General features: G+C 35.1%; 1 protein-coding gene across 1 annotated transcript in view; it reads right to left on the bottom strand.

The window, feature by feature from the left end:
- Nucleotides 1-22,976, bottom strand: part of LOC131046646 (chorismate synthase 1, chloroplastic) — a 33,219-nt gene extending 10,243 nt beyond the window's left edge. Inside the window, exons 1-11 of the mRNA XM_057980434.2 lie at nt 22,620-22,976; nt 20,041-20,194; nt 18,036-18,112; nt 17,860-17,918; nt 13,039-13,122; nt 12,785-12,877; nt 2,600-2,680; nt 2,129-2,260; nt 1,864-1,966; nt 1,674-1,768; nt 1,507-1,572 (exon numbers count right to left, since the gene is read on the bottom strand). Coding sequence (XP_057836417.1) covers nt 1,507-1,572; nt 1,674-1,768; nt 1,864-1,966; nt 2,129-2,260; nt 2,600-2,680; nt 12,785-12,877; nt 13,039-13,122; nt 17,860-17,918; nt 18,036-18,112; nt 20,041-20,194; nt 22,620-22,749 — 1,074 coding nt within the window. The 5' untranslated portion in view covers nt 22,750-22,976. The remainder of the gene's footprint in view (nt 1-1,506; nt 1,573-1,673; nt 1,769-1,863; nt 1,967-2,128; nt 2,261-2,599; nt 2,681-12,784; nt 12,878-13,038; nt 13,123-17,859; nt 17,919-18,035; nt 18,113-20,040; nt 20,195-22,619) is intronic.
- Nucleotides 22,977-24,750: the final 1,774 nt, after the last annotated feature.

Below are 24,750 nucleotides of genomic sequence, written 5' to 3' on the forward strand. Positions count from 1 at the left end.
TCTTTCTCAAATTAAAATGTTATATGCAAAGAAAAGAAGGGCGTCCCTCCTCCAGTAGTCTTTCACTAACTTCCCTTCCCCCTAATGTAAACATAGGAGAAGAAAGGACAAGCATCCCTTCTTGACCACATTTACACTCCCCCTGCACCTCTCCGATGCTTCAAAACAGAGCAGGTCAAGAAACAAGTTCCCCATTCATTAAACAACTAATTTTTGAGGGAAACAAAAGAGCTCCGTATTGAGGAGGTATATTACAAATCCATTCAAGGAAAATTTTAAGGAAAGCCATTAGGAAGAAACTTTGGAAACTTTAAAGAAATCTAGAATAGAAAACAGTTTCTTCGAAAAAAGCGAATCATCTTTTCTTCATATTACAGATTTCATATGAGACGAAATAACAGGTATCCCTTCGTCGCCTTTTTATCACTCAGTCCCTTTCCACCCAATGTTTGTGAAATGCCAAGCATCTAATTTCGCATGCAAAATAATGGATGACTAACCCTTCTTTGTCACACCTTCAGCTTTTATCTGAAAGTCACCAGCTCTTTTCTGAGCTGACTCTTTTTTTTCTCACAAGTAGAAAGGACAATCTACCCTCCCTTTGACCTAGCTTCGACTTAAACCTGGGGAAACACATCATTACTCAAAATTAGAATTTGGCAAGATGGTGTTTTGCCATGTGTATGAGTGCATTCGACTATATTTAGGGGGAATACAACAGTCAACTTGTTTATTTATTTGTTAATTTTTTTCTGGCTGAATCCATGCATTTGCTCACAACATATAGCTGGATTTGACCTGACCTGTGACTGTCATGCTGTTTCAAAGATAAGTTTAAATGAGACAAGATTACCAACCCATTGCCCTTCTTTTCAAGCCTGGTGGGATCTTAAAGCTAGATGGAGAAGCTTCACTCTACAAGTACCGTGAGGAATAAAATATGAAAAAAAGAATAGAACAAAAGCATATCTTGCTTGGTCACCTTAAAATTTATCATCTAGCTTCTACAGAAGTTGGAATGAATCACACAAGCAATAATGTATTAATGAATATTAAAAGCAAATGAAATCACATAAATCTCAATGTAAAGATCTTTAGAACATAATTATAAGCACCCTGAGCAGACACCCAGCCTCAGATTCCTCAAGCTAGGGATTCCAGGCAATGGATCTCGAAAACAATTTAGAAAGGGTAGAATTTTGAAGCAATAGGAAGCTATTTAAAGTTAATAAAACAGAAACTAACTTCAAACAAGGGTAACAGATGCATGTGTGTATGTAATGACAGAACTTTTGAAATGAGCACCCAATGACAAAAAGTTGTACTTATTGCTACTTTATTTCCATTCTTGAGAATGTTTCTTAGTTATTGAAACATTTGCAGTATTACATTCAGGAAAAGAAAATATAATGAAGCACAATACCTAAATTATAATTGTTTCTGTGAGTAAAATAATAAATACAAGAACATAAAACTGTTTCTCTGAAAATAGTATAAGCAGCTTACCGTAATGGTTGATGTGGGCTTAAAGGCAACCCTCATTACTATCGTTTCGCCATTAGATATCCCACCCTATCCACAACCCAATAAAGACTTGTGAATTTCATAGAATACTTCGAAAATAAATCAAGACTACATTATTGGCTATAACTTCAATGGTAGCAAAGCAATACCTGTATACCGCCTGACCTATTAGTTCGGGTCCTAACATTTCCCATTTCATCCATGTAAAATTCATCATTGTGTTCACTACCAGTGCACAGAGTACCTGGTGAACATCACAAATCAAAGCTGTAAGGTCTGAGAAGATTCAAATGCATAAGCAGCACAATTTTCAGATGTTGTAGCATGTTAGATAACCACCTGAAAAGCCACTACCAATTTCAAATCCTTTGGTTGCAGGCAGGGACATAACGGCCTTTGCCAACTCTGCTTCAAGCTTGTCAAATACTGGTGAACCAAGCCCCTGGGAAAAGCCAAGTTTGGTAGCACCAAAAATATCAAGAAAGTTATATGAAGGTTTACCTAGATAACATATTTGTCAAAAGAATCAAATCATGGATAATTAAACAGATTTGACCAATATTAACAAATGAGATTCTAGTAATAACAATGAGACTTTGCATACCCTAGGGACATTCCTTGCAATGCAGGTAACCACTCCTCCAACTGAATCACCTTTTACGCGAACAGCATCTATGGCATCTATCATTTTTTCAGCATAGACAGAATCTGGGCACCTGACAATATTACTTTCAATCTGCCAATAAATTAAAATTGAAAAAGAATAAGATGTTAAAAAAATATAATTAATATAAATGAAGTCGCATTCTTCCTACATTTAGAGATGATTCTGATCAAATAAGCTAATCAAATATAAAAGACAGTTAAAGTCTTTTCCTGGCTGTAAATAAAACTTTGACAATCAAGAATATTCCTGGCCCTCTCATTTTGTTAATTGCACCAAAGTTCTAAAAATTGATTGTTTTACAATCTAAATCAATAAATTTATATTTTATCCATAACCTTCATAAGGAACTTAGAGAAAATCCAAAGCCCAAAACCTTAGCAAGCTGAACAGATTAATTTGTATATGTACCATATCCTGAGTCAATGTATCATGATCAACAGTTCCATCAGGAAGAGTAACTTTATGAACTTGCGATACATATGCCAAAACCTGCAAATGCCAAAACACAGGACAACTATAAAACTGCCTTTAAGAATCACTGTATCTTACCTTCTAAGAAATCTCAAATCCAAACAACCATATCCCTTCTCTCAGCCAAAAAGCTTTAAATACAAATGCTTTGGCCTACGAAATAAAAAAGAGAATTCTACTTTCACCAATCATCACATTAATTAGATATTAAAAAAAAATTCAAAACAGTTTAGTCAAAATATAAGGCAGTATCTTCATGTGCATTTTAGAATGAGGAGACCTGCAAAGAGCCCACATAGAAATATTATGGTGAAAATCAGAATGATAATGGTTTTTAGGTTTTTCAGTTACTAAGAAATACAATTTCCACTTTTAAGAATAAGTATAATGCTTACACCATGGCAGTGAAAGTGGCACACGGGTTATTTTAAGCCATGAATGAATTGAATTGTCATGTAATGCATATCTTAAAAAAGGGACACCTTGATTCAATAGCAATTGTATAAATTTTCATGTAGCAGTTAGTTACATCAAACAATCAAAACTAAGATACATTCAGTGGGAGGAAAAATCCAAGGTTTTTGCATGATTTTTTAAGAGTGAGTGGTTCATGTAAATAACTCGGCGCATTGAGAACCCTAGTTGGTTGCATCAAAGGATGGGAACGAACAGTGACAAGCACCACTAGAGCATTAATATAAGGATTTGGAACAATATTACGGTTTACCTGAGTGCTGCAACAAGAGCATAGCTTGGGAGGAACCCTAGATGATTGGGTTGTGCGCCTACTAGTAAGAGTAGTAGAATCCTCATATTCTGTTCTTATAGGCTGAAACAAATAATTTGAATCACTAACTGGCTTTGTGCACTGGAGCTGAGTGGTATACATGACCACCTGAAACTCTAGTGAGGAAGCAGCCACCTTGTGCAAGAGGGTTATCATAGTGCGTTTAAGTCATTCTACCTTCTAGCTTGCCTAGACAACACAATCTGATCTGGAAACACTATAAATCAACCCTAAACCTATTACTGAACAGGATCAAGGCAACAAAATGGGGCGAATTATCACCAGATTTGTGAGATTGAAAATTGCTTAAGTATAGAGGTAAGCATACAATGCGCCCTATGTGGTACACAAGTATGCAATTATGTGCCCAAGTTAAAACACTCCTTGTAGCACCTCCAAAGCAATCCAACAATCAAATCAATCACAAAACTCATGGCAGAAAGAAATGAGATCATGAAGCTCAAAGGAAAATTCAATCAAAACTTGACTGAGTATGAGGTTGGGCACATTGTGCAGCTCCATGTGTATTTTGTGCCCATGTTTGTGCATGACAGGGTGCATTTTGCGCCCATGCTGATAAGGATCAATGCCACCAAGTCTTCAAGAAAACCTTGCACAAAGAGAGCTGAGGTGGCAAATTCAGGTGTAACAAAGATGTGAATTTGATGTTCTGAATGAAATTTTGACTAAGTATAATCTCTGGCGCATAGTGCATGTGTCCATGCACTAAGCGTCCATCCTTGTGCACATGACCATGCACAATGCGCCCCCTTTCTCTTGTGCATTCCAGCTTGCAGAGGTAAAAACTTGTCTAAGTATTCAACCTAACGCACTATGCATAGCCTCATGTAGGATGCGCCCAGTAAGCAATCAGGAAATCAGACCTGCAATCAACAAAATCAGACCTGAGAGAAAGCAAATCAGACTTGAAACATGAAAATTTGACTAAGTATTCTACCTAGCGCATTGTGCATGCCTCTCTGCACTAGGCGCCCAAGAGCACCTCCCCCTAGCATGCCTAAACGATTATAGACATACCATTGAATACACTAAAGCATCATAACTGATCAATGCATCATTAAATTTGATGGCAACTTTCAAAATTTTACCAAGTGTTATGCTGAGTGCACAGTGCATGCACTACTGCACTATGCGCTCCTGTTTGTGCACTGTTGCCTATTTTTTACTTTCAGGAAAAAATGGCCTAAAATATCCATCTAGGTCACATGCCAAAGTTTTGGAGGGTTTTAAGAAAGTAAAAGATAAATAGTGCCCCTTATTTTTCACTAAAAGCCCCAAATAGAGAGCCAAAGCATTCAAATTCTTAAAATTTCCCACATTAATAAAGTCAAAGTTGAGTCCATTTATTGACTTGGAGGGAATTACATATTGGTAAAAAGGTAAGAAAGAAATAGCTTCTGAGAAGTAATACTCTATTGTTATTAACATGTTGTTTATCTCCCTTTTTTCCACGTAGCTGTGCCAAAACTAGGCTTTTGATAAAAGAAAGCTTAAGTTGAATTGAGAAGACCCTATCCTATAGGAGTTTTTTTAATTTTTTATCACAGCATTATTCATGGCTGCCAAGGTTTCTCAAGTTCCAACAGTAGCTTAAAGAGAAGATTCACGCATCCATTAAGCATGCATCCTCAGTTATGAAGAGTCTCTTCAGTATTCAAGGGGCTTGACAGTTTGATCTGACAGACATGTAAAAAAGAATCATAACAGAGAGAAATATGTGGGGCATCTCTCCTTCAAGCCATGCAAAGAGCATGCACACCATGTTTTGCCAAGATAAGTCTGCCTTACTCAAATAAAGCTCTTTTATTTATGAAAATTAGATCATATTTGCATAAACGTGAAAGGTTTTTGCTTCAAATCAGAGGTCATGAGAGAGATAACAAAGGTCTTGTGATTAAAGTGTAAATGTAATCAATCCAATAAGGTCTGTGAAGGCAGTGAATAATCACAGAGAATTCAAGCAACAAAGGATAGATTACAAATTGTGTATGGCTATCATGAAGCTTAGACAGTAAGATCAAAGACAATAATGAGTAGGTTTTGACAATGATAGGTTCAAGCAATAGGGCAACATCTCCAAATGATACAGATCTGAGTCCAGGGCAGTAAGAGATACAGATTTGCAGCCACAACCCATGAAAAGACAGTGAACAGTATGGAAAGGGACTGTCATGACAAATTTGACAGAGATGAAGCTATAAGAAGTCTTGTTTGATGAAAAGAGATTATCCTAAGAGCCATAACTTGAAGAGCTTTGATAGCATGAAAATGATAATGAAAGGTTATGTTAGTCTCATACTGTTCATTAAAAGATTTGTGACCTATCCATTGTTGAAGGAGGGCAGAATATGGATACACAAAACAATGAGCAATAAGATTAGCATACCTGCCCTCAATGTAGCAGAGATCTACAAAGAAAGCAATCACAGTAATAAGAGAAAGTTTGAAGACTCTTTTAGATACAAGAGCAGTCGAACACAAGGAGAATGGAGTTTATAGCAGTTCAAAGCCCAGTTTCAAATCACAAAAATAAAATAATCAAATGTCAAGAAACAAAGCACAGCAGCAGAACAGAAAAAAGAATGGTCTCAGTTAATGGACAATGAACTCCATTAATCTACAGTGATAGCCTTTCACGAGAGCAAGAAAAAGGTGATCAAACATTTAAAGGCATTCTTGCAAATTTCAAAGAAAAACAAAAAAAAGCAATGCATGCACAGTCAAAACAATGTGTAAGAGACATCACAGTCCAGAATGCAAAGGAAAAGCATTAACAGAGCAGTACTACAGTAAATATGCACAGTGCAGGAAACGGAGACCTTCAAGGGCTAGTATCAATGAATACAAGTTTACAGTCCTCAAAGGATCAAGATAGCAGCTTTATGAAGAACAGCCTCAATACCACTCAGTATCAAAAGCAAGGCTTTGAGAAGCAAACGATGAATACTGACATCAAACACAGAGATCATCACAAAGTTATCAATGACCGTTATAAGAATGAGCAGCTTCAAGACAAGAGGGCACATTCATGAAACAAATGATATTACACAGATGAACACTCCATGACAGTCACTGTCACAATAGTGGCAAGTTTGTAATGATAAAGGAAGTCACTGTCCATAAACAGTGAGGAACAGCTGTAAGGATTTAAATCTGATTAAAGAGCAGGGATTAGACCATGATTCAAGACAGTCATGTCAAGAAGGCAACAAAGATATCTTAGTGCTAGTGTTTTCAGAGCAATGCCATGAAAAGAATGTGAGAACACTCTCTATGTTTATCACAGTCCACATGAGTAGTAATAGAAATGAGTTCCAGTCTTGCACACTTTAGAATAGTGCCCTATATCCTGTATAAGCAATAGACATATTGTGAACAATTTAGAAAGGCAGTCTATCATGCCAAAGTATTGAGTATCATACCTTTACAAAGTATATCAGAATCAATGAGCAATCAAAGACTTTTACCAGTGATAGAGACTTTTAAGCAGCCACTCAGGTCAAGACACTATTGATAATGACAACAAGGGTAATCTTCAGAACGATAACAGTCAAGAAGTCAGTGAGCACCCAAATCATTGGCATAAAGACAAAGAATGCAGTCAAGATATAATATCCCAGACTCGGATATTGCTTCAAATCTGATATGGGTTTTCATTTTTGCTCATAGTTTGTTCATCATAATATAATATTGTGACATGCAAACATGCAGATTCAACATGCAAGATCAACAATACAGATTTGCAAGGAAATCAATCAACGTAATAGGAGAATCTAAATAAGCCAATGGTATTCTTTGATTTACAAACTCATGCTGCTGTTACAAATCAAAAGATGCCTAATGCCATCAAGTAACACATACTCGGAATGCCTCCATACATAAAATAACAAACCCTCTAAAAATCTGCAAGATAGATTATCAAATCTCCATGAAAACTGTTCAATGATGTGCAACTGTGAATCCTGAGATGAATTCACCAAGTGGGTTGATCTGGGTTTCCGTCCAAATAGCCAAAACCTCAAGGCTTTCCGTCCTAGGGTTTACTGAACCTGCAAGCTAAAGCTCTCAAGCTTTCAAGGAAAAGTTTCTTTGAAAATAACAACTCAAGAATGAATCCTAATTGCACTTTTTCCTACTTTTATCATACTTCTCCTTTTTGAAAGTAATACTTTTATTTTATCTCTCTTAATTTACTTTTCCCCTCAAAAGTGAGTTTACTTTATAATTTGTAATTGACATTATTATAAAGTCACTTTATAAAATAAAGTATGTCCAGCTGCTGATTAATTAAATTTAAATAATCCCATAGGACTTGGGACTATTTAACATTTAATTAATTAATTATCACTCGACGAAAAGGGGACATTACACAAGACTTCATGCATACAGAACATCAGTCCAAAAGGGTCTTAGAGCAGCGCCTCATGACAATAAATGCAGCCAAATACCAAAAAGAGCAGTCAAATTCTATAAAGAGAAACAGTGATAGTGCCTTCATAATACAGATCATAAAAAGATCGAGAAGGCAAAAGCAATAAGTCAAAGCAATATCTCAGCCCATAAATGCTAAAAGACAGTCCTTTCAGCCCTTTTATTCTAGTCTTAGACAGGGTGTAAGCAAAGGATTATGTTTCAAACCCCAAAAGCATAGAAGCATTTCTATCATGAAAGCACCATTGAATGAATGAAAAGTCTTTAGGCACAAGAAATTAAGGATTCAATGTATGTTGGAGTTCACAATGAGCAAGCATTGTTTTTCTAGTCCAACAAAGGGTATTTTCAAGGGTTTTCGATAAGGAGAAATACAACTACTATAGAGTTTTGTAGACCAGAATAAAAAGAAGTTCCTCCGAACCCTATCCTGAGACAATCACGACCATTGTAAAAAACAGTGATCATGAGAAGAACAGAGATAGTAATGAGCAGTGAGAAAAGATGATACTGTCTTGAGAAGAAATGATGCAGTCCACAATAGAAAAGAAAAGTATAAGTCACAGAGACAAAACAGTGAATGCATCAGCACAAGGAAAGATTTCAAAGCAGTAAATAAGGAGCATTCAAGAAGACAGTATGAGTAACAGTCTGTGCATGACTAGTAGCAGTCCTTGTGGTAGAAGACAGCCTTACAGCAGTTACAGTTTGAAGAAACAAAGAATGCACACAGTCAACAAAAAGGGCAATTTTAAACTCTTAAATGATTTCTTAACATGGGTTAAGGTACCTAAATGATATGTATGTGTTCAAACATCAGATACAAGACTCTTTTATCATGTGCCTAGAGATCATCAATCAATGCAAATGAGATGAGCAGCTGAGGCATAAGTTGAATAGGTCATGCATTAGTTAAAGCACCAGTTCTCAGAGAAAGGGTGGAGTCTTAAACTCAAAATATCAGATCAAGGCCTAAAATAGAGGAGTTTTGGAGGTGCAAACAGCAGTTGGACCTTAGTTTAAGGCGCCACCTAGGTGGAGTATCAGTCAAGGAAGATATTTAGGCCTCAAACTACAAGTTTCTCTCAGTTTTGAACCTGTTTTTGGGGCATTTTCTCCTTTGTACGATCCATGAAGATTCATCATGCAAGTTGGAGTAGAATTCAAGAAAAAGACAGTCAGTTGGAGCCAAGTTAAAGCTCAGAGAGGTGCAGTTCGTCATCAGTTCAAACCTTCAGTTAAAGAAGCTCCTCTCTTCTTTATATTCTTCTTTCCTTCTCTTTTTTCAGCTAGTTCTTTCTCTTTGCTTGCACACACAGCAGGCATTGCATTGTAACTCATTTTCTGAGTTTTGTCACAGCAGCATTCCTTTATTTTTCAATAAAATAGCAGCAGATTTCTTTTTAGCACTTCTTGTATTATGTGATGAATGAATGATTTGATGAATTTTCTGTGATTTATGTATGAAAGCCTCTATTTTGTCTCATTCAATCAGCATTTGGCGTAAAGAGATACATGATAGTTGCAGGTCTTGGATTGTGTTAGTTGATTTTGATAGCTTGTAGTTGTGAAAACCAGTTGTTTTTCTTCAAGCAAGCATCAGGTTCAGCCCTTTCTAAAGAAATACTTATGCATCACATGTTTATTTAAGTTGTGAAAGTTTCAGATCTATTTGTTGAAAGTTTTTGTGAGTTAAACAAGTTGCAGATCTTAGCTAGATTTTGGTGCATCACCTCCTAGGATAGGCAACCCACAAGCATGAGGACCATTCCATGTTTCATGGGATTACTGAGCTCCCAGCTTAGCAACACGGTGCAATACTTCTTGACAACATGCACACTCTTGTGCATTGAGCGCCCTCCTTGGTGATGTTGTGCAAAGGTCAGTGCACTATGCACCCAAGCATGGAGAACCATGCTTAGAGATAAAACTCATACTCAAACCTAAATCGAGCATCTAAACTCAGAATCTGATCTTGCAACATGGCAAAGTCAGGCGTGAAACCTCAAGAACAAATTAGGAATTTTGCCAAGTGTGTACCTCTAGCGCATAATGCAAGTACAAGTGCATATGCACAATGAGACCCATTTGTGCAGAGGTAGGTGGAGGATACGCTCGGCATGGAGGAAGCGTCAAAGGCAAACTCAGAATAGGGTGAAGTTAGAACATATGGGGCAAAGGATGTATGATTGGCATTTGCAACATACAAAGATCTGAAAATCAAAACCTAATCAGAGATGGGAATCAGAAATAAAATCAGATATCAAGATCAGTCATGAAAAATCAGAGATCAAATAACCATTTTGCCATCACTTAGAAATGTATATCAGATTAAGGGTTTATGAAATTTGTCTATATCACATATGTTTGATATTGTCCTTGTTTGTTTTGCAGATGAGACAAGATGATAATGCAGATTGCGAACAACATCTTGAAGGAGCAAAAGAGGGAAGATTGCAAGACTCACGTCATCATGCAACTTCAATAGGAGGACTTCATCAGTGAGCACAAGGATGCCAGGGAGAGCGACTACACAAGGAGTGCATTTCAAAAAGTTCAAGACAAATGAAAAAGATGAATATCACAGCCTCAACAATGCAACCACGTCATGGAGATTCTCCAATTACAACAGCATCAAGGTTGAAAGCTTTGTTGCATAAGGAGATAACAAAGATACTACAATGTGGAGGAGAGTCGACATAAGGAAAGGACCTTATTACAATCTTGGATTTCCGTAATCCAAGACGAAGGCTTCAAGATGAGAGGATTCGGGATCAATACAAGTATGAGGCGTGAAATGCAGTACACGAAGAAGAAATTCCCAAGTTGGGAGGTGAAATTGTGTGAGAGGATTAGGAAGATAGTTCCAGAACAGTTAATCAACGTTGGAAGTTTGGCTTGATCAAGATGATACAATTTGGGAATATGCCTTCATCCACATCACATCGAGCTAGGAGAATATCAAGAGATATGGCCTGAGGCATCAACACTTACTTGTGATGAGGTATCAAGTCTACAAGGCAAGATGAGGTGGCATCCGGTCATCATTCCACCAATCAGAGGACTCCCAATCAAAATGTCTAGATGCAATGTACTTGGCTCATCCTATGGAGGGACAAAGTTCGAGATACCTAACCTCAATTTTTATTGGCATGCATTCAATGTAGGACAAATGTCTAGTCTAAATATAATTTTCTCATTGGCTGGAGTGGAGTTTGTTGTAACAAACCCTAATTAGAGTTTTGTCTTGTAATCTTGGCCATTGATTGGAGAATCAATTTGAACCATTCATTGTAAAGAGACCTCTATATAAGGCTCGAATCTCCCATTGTAAAGGTTAATAGTGAGTAGCGGATCAATAGTTGATACCTAGCAGTTTAGAAGTAGATCATTAGCAATTAGAGCAAGAGGGAAGAAGGAATGTTGCCAAGACTTGTTGATTTTAATACATGATCTTCATTAAAGCATGGTGGATTTCTATGTATAATGTCTACATGTTGCATGGTTTCTTGTTACTTCTCAAGTATTAGTTGAAGTTCATTGATTATAATGGAGAAGTGTGTGGATGGTGATAATTCCTTGGTTAATACTTTTTGTGGTCTATTGATTGTAAGCTCCCGTGCAAAGTTAGCCTGAACCGTGTTATTGTGCTAAGTTCAATTGTGGATATATGTTCAAGTTGCATCACATTTGGGTATTTGAATGAATGTTCATGATATGAAAACATTTATCATCCTTAGAATGTTGCACTAGTGTTGTGAAGTTGTTCCTAGCATGTCAAAGAAAAGCTTAGTTTAAGGAATTTGTCCATCCAAACATCATCCATCGTTATCACTAATCTTGGGATTAGATTAGTTTCTCAAACCTTAATTCCTTTTGCTATTTGTTTTCAAGTTAGGTAAGTCTTCATGTTCCAGCAACATTCACGTACAACGTAAGTTCCCTCGTGATTCCAGCAATATCACATCAAAGTGATCAAACCATTGAGCTTATCCACACGTCAAGACCAGACATTTGGAACCTTGGAGTTACCTCGTATGATCACAAAGTTTAGCATTTGAGATTTTGTTCAAGAGAGGAGAAGATATCTTGGTATTTTATTCTGTGTTTGAGGTGCATATAAAACACATCAATAATACCAACTTATCTTCTCAATCTAATTTCCAAAAGGATGGGGACAAAAGCAACAAGTAGCTAAACTCATAGTAGCAAGGCCAATTGTTGATAACACAGACATTCACAGCAAGCTCAAGAGCAACATTTCCTTCCATACAGCCAAGGACCAAATTATATCTCAACAAGGATTGCCCTTATCCAACTGCTCAGGTAAGTCAATAATGTCATCAGCAATGAATTTCCACTGAAATATCCCACTCACCAAGAACTAGCAAAAAGCTTTTCCTTGGTCTGGATGAAACCGTCAGTAACTATTTGAGGCTACAAAACATCACTGGATGTTGTTATGCTATTGAGCTTCTTTTGTTTCCTTGCAGTTTTATCAGTTTTTTTTGTAAGAATAATTAAGGGATAACGATATCATGAAATTATTTAAATGGTCCAACTTAGACCTCTAGTTTTTTTTATTGAAATATTACATTTTTTGTTGGCCGGGGCACACATGCAAAAGGGTGTGTAAAATTCATGATTCAGTTGAATGTTGTCCATAGTTGCAGTAACAATAATTGATCTGATTATGAAAAGTTTGTTCAATTTTACAAGTTATTCAGTAATAATGTACATCCACATACTATATAGATCAAAGAACTTGTCTAGAACCTTTTTGGTACAATAAAATCTTAAGTATATCATAGAGCTATAAAGGGAAAAGAAAGGATTCAAATAAAATCTGCAAAATATGATGCGCATAAGTAGTATGGCCATACCTCAGTCCCAGCTTTTAGCTGAAGAATTTTTTTCGCTACAGCTCCAGCAGCTACTCTTCCTATAGTTTCTCTTGCCGAAGATCTGCCACCTCCCTACACATTTCAAATCAAAAGCCATATAATATGATGAATACAAATGCTGTCATAAGATGCCCGCAATCTAGTTGAACAGATCATTTAGTTTAAATTTGAAGTCAAAAGCCATTGCATACAACGAGTACAATAACTTGGAAAATGAACCTGTTTTATTATACCTGAACTGAGCGAACACCATATTTGAAGTCATATGTAGCATCAGCATGCGAAGGCCTGTATGCTAATGCCATTTCACTATAATCCTGTCATAATCGGTAGAATGCAAATCTCATGAGAATGGATTTGATCCCTCAATCACTGAACTACTACAAATGTTATTCATTAAGAGGATTATGTTGACTTAATTTTATTCTTTAACATAGTGTAACAACTACACAACCTAGTACAACATTTATCAAGTAACCTAACCTGCCAAGCATTTAGTATACCCTTCTTTCTTAAATAAATGACAAATTGAAATAATAATAGCAATAACCATGATAGAATGCTAATGTCTACAACAACTTTTACCCAAGGTATTGGCATACAACACTTAAATGTAAGGACTTAGCTAGAATGGCAACTAGAATGGTACAAGGGGGTAACATATTTTTGTCCTCAGAGACGAATCACAAGGGTATAGAAAAATCAACATCAAATTGCAAAACAGTACCACTATCAGTACCTCTAAACTAGGTTATATCCCACAAATATAATCTAGATCTACCATCTAAAAATTTCAACTTTCTTCCTTACCTTTATCTGTGCATTGTATCTTAAAGATCTCCAAACAACTTACAAATTGACACTGATTCCTCCCCAAATGAATCAGATGATAATAAGCACCTAGCTTCCACAAGGCCTCATGCCAGTCATAAGCTTCTCCCAGTATGAAACAAGAACTGAATACCACCCACAACTGATTGTCATCTCCCGAACATTTTAGGAGAAATTGCAGCATTATTAACCTTAGATCACTGTCGTTATCTTGGACAAAGAAAATAATAAGAGTAGTGATTTTTCAAAGGGAACAAAATTTGATATATTCCAAAGATGAGTTCTAGTCAATCCGCCTTGATGTTAAAGTGTCTTGGCCTGCCAAAAAAAGATTGCCAGATTGCAGCCTTAATAAAAGTTATATTCCAGCCATTACAGCTGTCTTACCCACACCGTAAGTCACTGACCACCATGCCCCATCAAAATTAAGGAGAAACAAACAGAAGCTGGTCGGCGATCTGTTTAGAGTTAATATGATTATCTTCAAAAATCATCCGCTCAGCACAGTGGTTAGTGAAAGGGGTAGCTTTGACTAAGAGAGACGTCTCTATTTGAAAAGGATGTAATCTTTAATTTTGGTTGTGACCCTTCGTCCCATACTGAGGACTATATAAGGCAGACCCCCCTATTGGAGAAGGGCATTGATCAAGGTTGTAAATCAGATTTGGAATAGAAGTAGAAATGGCAGAAAAGGAGATTAGATTTGAATAATAAGATACAGCAATTGATTTAGGAAGGATAATCAAATGGATTGACAGATCAGATTCTCTGCAGTTGATACTTGTTCACAGGAGATTATTACTGAGACATCACATTGGTATGCTGTGTCTTACTGATGAACCAATTATTTATTTACAGCTATATTATATTTGAATACTATAGCACATCAGTTACATTATTTCTTATTTTATACATATAATAGAACTAATCAAATCTATAGTGGTTAAGTAAGATTATACTAATTTGTTAATTTCTATCGATGACATATATATTCTTAATACAAAAGAGATTGGCATATTCATAGCCCCATCACTTAATCACTTCTATTCCCCCAAATAACGAGAGGTGTGGCGTTGTTAGGGAGAGGCAGAGTATATCCATCCCAAATTAGGTGAGCCCCAAGGGTGGTCTGGACGGATGTTCCTGAAACCTCGGCCCAATTATAGAGGTGGTGTCAATGCGCCCTAAACAAGTAAATTCCCATCCAGGGTTGAGGATTAGGAATGAAATAAGAACTGGGGCTTAAATATAGCCACTATCAATTGTACTATGAATAAATATGGCCATCTAGCTTAATAAATTAATTTAAGGCATAATAGCATTAAGTAATGGATGTTGATTATTGGGAGATTGGCAACGTCCTCGTAGGGGACATTACACTGATGTGATCACAGGCCACTGAATTCAGGCTTGGAAGAATTTGTCAAGTCATAAACCTCTTGCACTGAGAATAAAGGGAATATGAATGATAATCAGTATGCTCCCAATCCCAATGTCACAACGGAATTATAATTCCCTCAAAATACTTGTTTCACACTACATCCTAAACACTCACTTCTCAACCATAGGATTAGGTCCCAAACCAAAAATAGTGTCAGATAAGATAACAAGGCCATCCATGATTCCAAAGCATGATCTGTCATTACTAATTAGTCTATGAGTTGCTGTCTAGAAACAATTTATCTGCATATACATATTCTTACTCAAGTTGAATAAGGACAGGTCTGAATCTTGATACAGATGTTAATTAAAAATAAAAAGTTAAAAGTAAGTTTCTATCTACTTATGTGGAATCTATTACAAAAGTGGAATCCTCCAACTTTTAGCACAGTCTAGCCACAACTGAAGCTCAAAATAAGTTGTAAGTTATAACCCTGTGGTAGTTAGAATAGCTTCAGCCACTTGCACTGGTCTTACATGTTCTAAAACAGATCTACATAGCCTCTGAATAAAGGGGAATTACAAGTGCAATTTGATATCTCTATAAGTTAGAAACCCTTTAATAGTGGAAATCGAAATTGCTAATTGCCATCTCTGAAGCATAAATGTCGATCTACAACATGTCTGCTCCTTGGCAGGTATACAGTAAGAAAAAAAATTTAAAAATAGAAAAATATATGTTCTTGTACTGTAATGAGATGTCATATAGCCTCTGTGCAGCAATTTCTGGTCCATGAAGTTTATAAACCCCTCATATATCAATGTAAATGGATCCTAACAATTTCAGGAGAGCTAGCTTCATTTACAATGTCTCAGGGTCATTTTCACCTTACAACAATTAATCAATACAAGGGATCAACAGTCATCAAGGGTCAACCTTTCTTCAAAAAACTTATTAGGAAAGGATCGAATGTTCTTTGAAATGCTTAAATATTATGGATTCTAAACTTTATTTTTCAGGATAAAGGTGATTGATGAAATATCCACAGATTTATTTAGAAAGATCCAATTTCCCAATCTAGCACTTCTATGACTTTAAACTTTCAACCAATGGCCACATAAGCATCTATCCTGAACTGCTGCATTACTTCATGGATTTATACTTATCATGCAGGCATTTATGGATTCAGTTTGCTATCAATTTGGTTCTAATCGATTAAGAATGTCCTAGCAAAAACCATCCAAGTTTTCCCACAAAAATTTCCTAGCTTCCTTGGTTTTGTATTCCATCAAAATTCTCAAAGAATTTGCCAAAAAGAATCAGTCACTCATGCAATAAGTCCAAATAAAAAGTGCAAATTAGCATAAACCTAGGGTTTTCACTTGTTCAGAGTCTGGAACTGTATGTCTCAGTATGCTCTCTAGAAATCTGCAATTTTTTATTGTCAGGACTGTAACTTGCACATAGAGAAGAGGGGAAAATGGTTGTGTTGTATACGGGCTTGCCTAAGTCATGTAGAGGCCAGTACTACTCTATCAACTAAGATAAGGCTTAAAGAAACTATGGGACAAATGAAATAGAACTAAAATCTTCCAGAATACGTGGTTAGAAAAAAGAAACAAAATGCCTGATCTAGTACACTGAGGTCGTCATCTCAATCACAAATTTCCCTTTAAATTCTCACACTATTCCTTTGTGCCCTTGCTCATTTCTTAAATATAATCACATTTCTTAAGTTTATCGAAAAGGTCTAGATTGTACTCCCATGTTCTAGCCTAGCCTTAATCAAATAACTTTCTTCTTATAGTTATTTTATTATCTTGTTATCTCCCCTGAATCAGATAACCTTTGGAATCTGAGTTGGAGATTGGTCTTCCTCATGCCTTTGGAATCTGAGTTGGAGATTGGTCTTCCTCATGCTGTTGCATTGGATTCTGCCTTAGATGCTCCCTTGACCAATTTTCAGATGCTGGGGCAGCTCTGAAAGCACAAATTTGAGACTAACTGACACATTTGTGGACCATAAAAACAGACTCATTGACATAGTTGCGGATCATGAGGCTGACACTAATCTGGCTGAGAGAAAGATCTTGGTTGACTATTCCTGGCTGGAAACCTGTTAGACATCCATGCTAAAGTTATCGTCAAGCCTGTTTCGTAAAACACTGTTAAAGATTAAACTCTCTTTCTGTTTGTCCTGAGCGTCTGTCCGTTGTAACTTTGTTCTGAATTTTGACTATGGCTGCCAACTTGGAGCCTTGATCTTTTAGATCTTTTTCCCAGATTTTGAAGTTGTAATGGTATATTTGTGGGATTGCAACTTGGGCTCACATACTATGTCATTTTTGTAGGCTTTCAGTAATACTTAAGAAAAAGGATGGAACACTTGGACCATCCCAGCTTCATTGGAGGAATCCATAAGAAAGTTTTAAGTCCAAAATGGTTGATAGCATGGATGTGATGCACTATCAGCATAAGTAAAACCCTCTTTCATACAGATCTGTGCTGGTCAAAACTAATAAGTTCCTTATCACTCACTAGAGATCCAATAGTGTTTCATCTTTGATATTCACAAATGCATTTGAATATCTATACATGTCTTGTTTCTTTTTATACTAACTATAAAACAGTTTATTCATTAAAAATGCATATAATGAAACCCATTTGACATCAAGACTCCAAATTACTTCAATGACTGCAATTCTTCTGAGTACACTACATTATAATATATTGAAAATACACAACATATGTTCAGCATAAAAATTAAATTTCAGGAGATAGGTTTCTGATTGAATATCATATGTAAAGGAAAATGCTTCTACATTTGTTTCCAGTTACTCACATGTCCTCTTTGATCTGTATTTGGCACGAGAACCGAAATTGGTGTTCCAGTAGTTTGACCTGAAATAGTGTCCATGATGTATTAGCTATGTGGAAGAATAAAATGAACCCCATTTAGATTAAAAGTTCAAACAACAGTATTTTTTTAGTATAAGTGCTGAAATTGTGAAAACTAACCTTCAGAAAGACCTGACAGAATCTTGCATGTGTCAGTTTCCTTTCTAGGAGTGGTGATGCGGCTTTGTCCCGGCCTCCTAAGGTTCAAAATAATTTTGCGAAGGCATTCAGAATCCTTATAATCAGCTACATTCTCTGACAAGATGAACTACCATAATACTATAAATTTCTTAGCAGCTTCCAAATACAACTTAGTCATAAAATTTCAAATAACTAAATACATGCAAGGGGGAAAAAATTATCTTAAGTTCCATTGATGATCAAAAGCAGCCAACAGAACCCATAAATACATGCATGCAAAGTGTAGTGAATAGCAAGTAATGTGATGAGTAGGACTAAAGTCCCATGGTCAGTGCCTAATGCCTATCCGTTCTCTTTTACTTCTATATACCTTTCATATTATAAGGACAACTTGATCACTAATTCTCTTATAAGCCTTCCTCAGCAGATAAACAGGCACCAAGAAATCAATAGCAATAGAGCTAAGCACATAAAGGTTGACAAATCAAGATACAAGTATCAGTGTATCAACTTTTGTAAAATGAAGCAACACATATTAATCATCATCCAACACAAAATAAAAAAGTAGGCCACTGACACACATCTGCTATTATTACTGCTACCATTTGATCCCATGGTGGATCAGTCTCATGGTAAGAAAGATTAACTCAAGCCATCCTATAAGTATCATCCTAGGGTTTAAATAGACATAGACTATGGGTATACAACGCTGAGCCATAATAAATTACAGAGTTTCACTGTAATTTTCGTATCGACTTACAATCATCCTTATCAAAAGTCGTATATCTATAATACAAATATCTTAAATCATTGCTCATATGATAGTGAAGATCCAAAACTTGAGACATGATTGTTGTACAGTTGTACTGTGAATCCAACAAAATATCCTTCTTGACAGATATCTATAATACAAATATCTTAAATCATTGCTCATATGATAGTGAAGATCCAAAACTTGAGACATGATTGTTGTACAGTTGTACTGTGAATCCAACAAAATATCCTTCTTGACAAATATCTTAAATCATTGCTCATATGATAGTGAAGATCCAAAACTTGAGACATGATTGTTGTACAGTTGTACTGTGAATCCAACAATAAATATAAAGTAAATAGCAATCCAGACTCAAAACAGATATCATGCCCTCTTCAGTAAAATGCTTAAATTATCAGCAATCATCTAATGCAACAAATCTTTGTAATCATTGAATGAAATACTCTAGTCCCAGTTTATATATGCAGATCTATTAATTTTATGTCGAGATTTTACATTAAGCATCTTGTACGAATGTTTTGGTTGATTTTCATTGAATTATTCCAGATCTAAGCAATTTATATGATTTTTAAGCTAAGGGTCACTACAGAAGAAAAAAATGTTTTGAAAATCATCTCAGCTACAAATAAAAATATTATCTACTTTGCTTACCAAAACAATGAGCATTTCTATGATTTAAACTAGTTGTAGGGTAAAATATGATCTAAAAAATTCTTAGTTAATATGCATGTGGTAGAAAGACAACTTATAGTATTGTTCGACAACAACTATACAAAAAGTTTGCAATCACACTAATACTAATCCTGCTGTATTAAACATTCAAGCATTCTTTACTCTCTCCTGCTTGCAAATAACACTTTAAAATATTGTAAAGCATCAAAAGATAAAAGAAAGAAATTAGAAAATATTAAAATAACAGTACAACGTTCAAAATGAATGACTACAAATTAATAAAAAATTGTGTAAAATTAAAATATTGTTAGCAAGGATTAGACTGTCTTTCAAAATTTAACCTATTATGGATGGAAATGCTAAAAGATTTTAGACATTGTACAAGTCCTGCAGAATCCTGATCAAGCAATTAAATTAGTTCACACAATGGGTTATAAAATTGCCAATATGGAGTTCTTCTTGATGTCAATAACTAAAGTAGAAATGAATGTCAGTTTTTATGTTAAAAGAAAGCTATTGTAATGAAGAAAAGTAAACCTTCTGTCTAGTTCAACTTGAAGATCAGCTTCTGAGATAGGAATACGCGGGGGGCATCCATCAATTACACAACCTACACCCCCACCATGGGATTCTCCAAATGTTGTAACACGAAATAAAGTGCCAAATGAACTTCCAGCACTAGCTCTTACATCTGGAATTTTATAGTCAAGTAAAGTCAAAGCAAAATCAGAATAAATTATCATTGGATTGCCCTTAATAGCAAATTGAAGAATAATAACAAAAGTAATTTGCAAGCTTTTCAACACAGAAAAAAAATTGAACTTAATTTTGTTTAGAACTCTATAGCCAAGAAAGGTTCTCAACACAGTGATTGAGGAATATAAGTAAATAAGGTAAATATCTGAATGAGTCATATATTTTCCAATTATTTGTCATATTTTCACATGCTTGTCATTTCAAATGAAATTCATTAGATTTATAAAATGCTTTAAGAAACTGTGCATTTATAAAGATTTTAAGCAATGCTTTGTAAAATTTCTTTCCAATTACATCTAAAGGATGTTAGAGCTCCAGCCCCTTGAGTGATTGACAAGTAATTCCTTGACAGTCATATTTGAATTATGTGTTTTTATTTCTATTATCCGTTCACTGTGTACAAACAAAATTATTTTTGCCCTTTCATCTTTCTCAACTATATCAATAGATTTTTGGTCAGTCCAAAAATATTTCATGATCCCAAAACAGAGTGAACTTCCTGAAGAGGAAGCAAGGTAGACTAGTAATACCCTAAAGTTTATTTGACAAAATATCAGTATGCAACGCAACTAATTTTGTCTTTTTGGCTCCTCCTGAATGATCCCCAAGCTATTTTGCATGCTTAACCACTGATTGAACATTCCCATCATTTCTCAAATTGATAAAATCAAAAAACTACTACTATGAGCTGCAACTCGTGATGATCATTCTCCTTCAGTATGTATTATGTGACTTTGGGATTCAACCTCCTCCATGGGATAGAAGAGGATTAGATCTTATGACGCTTGATCTGCTTGGGACAAAACAAAAACAGGATCATATTTAGAAAATGTTTCTTCTTGATCATTCCTTAATGTATATGATCATGACTAAGCATGGAACTTGGACGAGATGAATCATAATCAATGTCAGCTAAGTATGGTGATTATCTTTTAGCACAGCACATCAGTCATACCTTTTGGTCTCTTTCAAACCTCAGATATAAATTTAGTAAAATGACATTAGCTTCAAATAAATACATACATTCAAATGTCAGCATCATATCGTATATATTTGCATTTGCATCAATGGTATCAGATATTTGAGCCAATATTCTAATTTCTTTGACATATATGATTTGCTAGGGATTTTCCTAAATTTATTGCATTTGTTTTATGAGGATTTCCGGAGGTTACTTCTTCATCCTTTAATTGTTGAAAAACATTGGCTAGTTAGGTTTCAAAATGCTGCTTCATTTTGCAGTTTTTTCTTCTTCTCTTGATTGTTGAAAATTATAGGCCAGTTAGGGTTCAAATAATATTGCTTCATCTCAATATAATTAAAATTGCACTTCAGGTCCCCCACTGAACTACTAGCCCTCCTTCCATTCAAGTTTTGGTAGTGATTGGATTGCATATTCCAACACACCATCTCGAGCTCACCTAAACTGGATTAAATTATTAACAGCATGTTCAAAATCATGGACAAGCTGAGACTTAAACCCATAATATCCCAAACATTCTTCAAATGCCCTGCCAATGATGTATTGGCCCTCCATATGTGATTGAGATCTGATGGTGGGTGGATTGATCTTCCAATGTTGTTTGAATCAAAAATTACCCAGGTTTCTTTATTATTGCATATTTGAGAAGTTCTAAAATGGCAGCCAGACATTTTCATTATGAATTGTTTTTCAATTCTTGTTATACTGCTCCCGTGTTGCAAAATATATCCATCTTCTCTTCCCATACATTACTGGGTGACAATTTATCGTGGCCAAAGCCATTGGAACCCTTGATAGTCCAGTTAACTCGTCTGCAGAGACTTACCATTCAATAACAGAAAACCCAAAACTGAATTATAAATACACGTTAAAGCTGATAAATCGCCCCTCAATAACAGAAAACCCAAAACTGAATTATAAATACACCTTAAAACTGATAAATCGCCCCTCCACCCCCATTTTAACATCTCAATTTCCGTTTTACAGGACCGCCAAGAAACAAAACAGAATTAGCTGTACAGAGGACTCAACCTAAGCAATTTTGGTGAATTTTTCAATAAGTATGCTTGTTTTTGCCAATGTTTTTAGCCAAATCCAAGCCCAAAATGAGCTTATCAGATCCGATTCTCAATACTAAGGTGCCCCTCAGCTACTTATCTCATATTTTAGAAGATATTTTAGCTTTAGTTTTCTTCCTTATTTATTTTATCAAAATCTTGCAAAATCCAACGGCTACTCCACAAAGAAAATTTACCAATAAAAACTTAATTATCAAAAAAAAAAAATGTAATGACAAATGACAAGATTTAAACCTAAAATAATTAATGAATACCAAAAATTGAAAGGCAAACTTTGAAAAATGAAACTAAATACGTACCAAGTCTTCTCGATCGCATTTGGCGAGGGCGAAACTGAAGATTTTGAGATGTCTTTCCATTTGCACCTTCTGCAAATCCATCTTTCACTGAAATCTTCAGAAATGCCTTGGAGAGAATTGCAGAGCTCATTTCTGTTTCTTTTCTTGATCTTACTCACAGATCTCCAGTGAGTTTCTGCAACACAAGCTCACTATAATAATACAGCAATTTGCAGGTACATACACATTGTGTATATGCTACCACGTGATATTTAAGTAGGTGTAGCAGCTCCTTCCCTTCCAGCCTATTTAAAAAATAGTTATCAGTGATTCGGTAAAGCAAACCATTTGGTGCGGTTGGTGTGGGGGTTGTTGGTGACTGTGATTCAGAAGAAAATGTTTGACCTGTTAAATATCCGGTAATTTATAAATATCCGGTAATTTGTAAATATTCGGTAATTTTTATAGGTATCGGATAGACATTAGATATTTTTGATATGGAATAAAAGAATTTTTTTCCGCGTAGGACATTTCACTGACGTGTTTAAATCATACTCGTAATAGATGATTTGGCAAGTCATCAAGGGGTTGTCCAAAACCTACCGCTGACCCAAAATAAATTTGTTTACTTCCGGTTTTGTAGGTGGATGATATTATTTTGTATTTTTAAATATATTGTGTGTTTAGGGTTGCATGTAAAATGGTATCTGATTAAAAATACAAATTTGTATAATACTATTGTTTTTTAACAAATTTTTGGCATTTTTATAGTACTGAAAAGGCAGATTAAGAAAATCGAACCAGTAGAAATCGCATAAAAATTTGTTGTGATTTGCAGATTTTGTGATTTTGATTAGGTTTTGTTTTGTATGGAGAATAGATGGATTGTCACATTTTAGATTATTTTAGTTGTATTAAACTACTGAAAAGTAATTATTAGTCACGAATATACATTTTAAGAGGTAATTTATAGCTAAACAAACAATGTGGTATATGTTTCTTCTTCAATGCTGTACTATTTAATATAGTAAAACACATGAAATAGAATAGTGTTATCTACAACAATGCAATAATAAACACTATTTTATACAAAGTTAGACAAAACCATAAACCAACAAAATTTGAGACAATAATAGCTTCTCATTATTTACAATCAATGTAATGTAGTATCCCTCCTAGACTTATATTTTGATTTATGCATCGATAGATTTATTTAGACATATCATTGATGTTTTGGTGATTATTTATGACTTTATCTATATGGTTAGATGTTATGGATGATGATAGACATTTTATATTGACCTATGTTATATGATGACTCTTATGGATGGTTGACATATCTTGGATTATTATTATGACGATGGATTTACTTGATGATCTTATATGTGCTCATTGTTCATGATGGATCATATTACTTATGAGATTTCAATGATATCATGGTTATGCTAACCCTATTCCATGATCATGATGATTGAGTTGATGCTATGATGATTGCGATTGTCTTCTAGTGTATTTGTGTTAGAGACTGTGTCATACCACTCATTACGAGCATGATATGGCATTGTGATTGTCTATCACTTGTCTGATTATTTATGATATATTATTGTATATGTTGTATCATGATTATTGGTGGTTGCAGGATTGCAGGTACTAGACATCGACTCCACCTGGTTTCACAGGTCTAAGTGTGTCTCTATCTCAATGAAAAGTTGTTGGAGATGGCATAAGTTTATTTCCTTATACTCTAAGTCTAAGTTGGTATCCTTGTCAGTTGTGTCTCAGTTGAGTTGTCTTGTGGCGCCTTGTAATATGTTGTTCGACCCTTGCGTCAGGTTGTCTTGAGGTGTTGCAAGTATTTGATTAGGTGACTAAGTAATACTTGATTTGTATAGTTTATTAATGTTAAAATTAATTTATTATAGAGTTTGGTCATTTAATTAATATTTGAATAATTTAATATTGAGATTTAATAATTATTTGTATTGTTTGATTATAGTCTTATGTGCCTTGGTTATTATTTATTTATTAATATTTATTTTGGGTTTTAATATTTAATTGGTTATCTATTTATTTAATTATTTAATTATTTTACATGGGTTGTGATCTTATATTTAATTGTGATATTTATTTTATATTGCCTTTGATTTATTTG

Source organism: Cryptomeria japonica, chromosome 11 (assembly GCF_030272615.1).
Source record: "Cryptomeria japonica chromosome 11, Sugi_1.0, whole genome shotgun sequence".
Taxonomy (NCBI): Eukaryota; Viridiplantae; Streptophyta; class Pinopsida; order Cupressales; family Cupressaceae; genus Cryptomeria; species Cryptomeria japonica.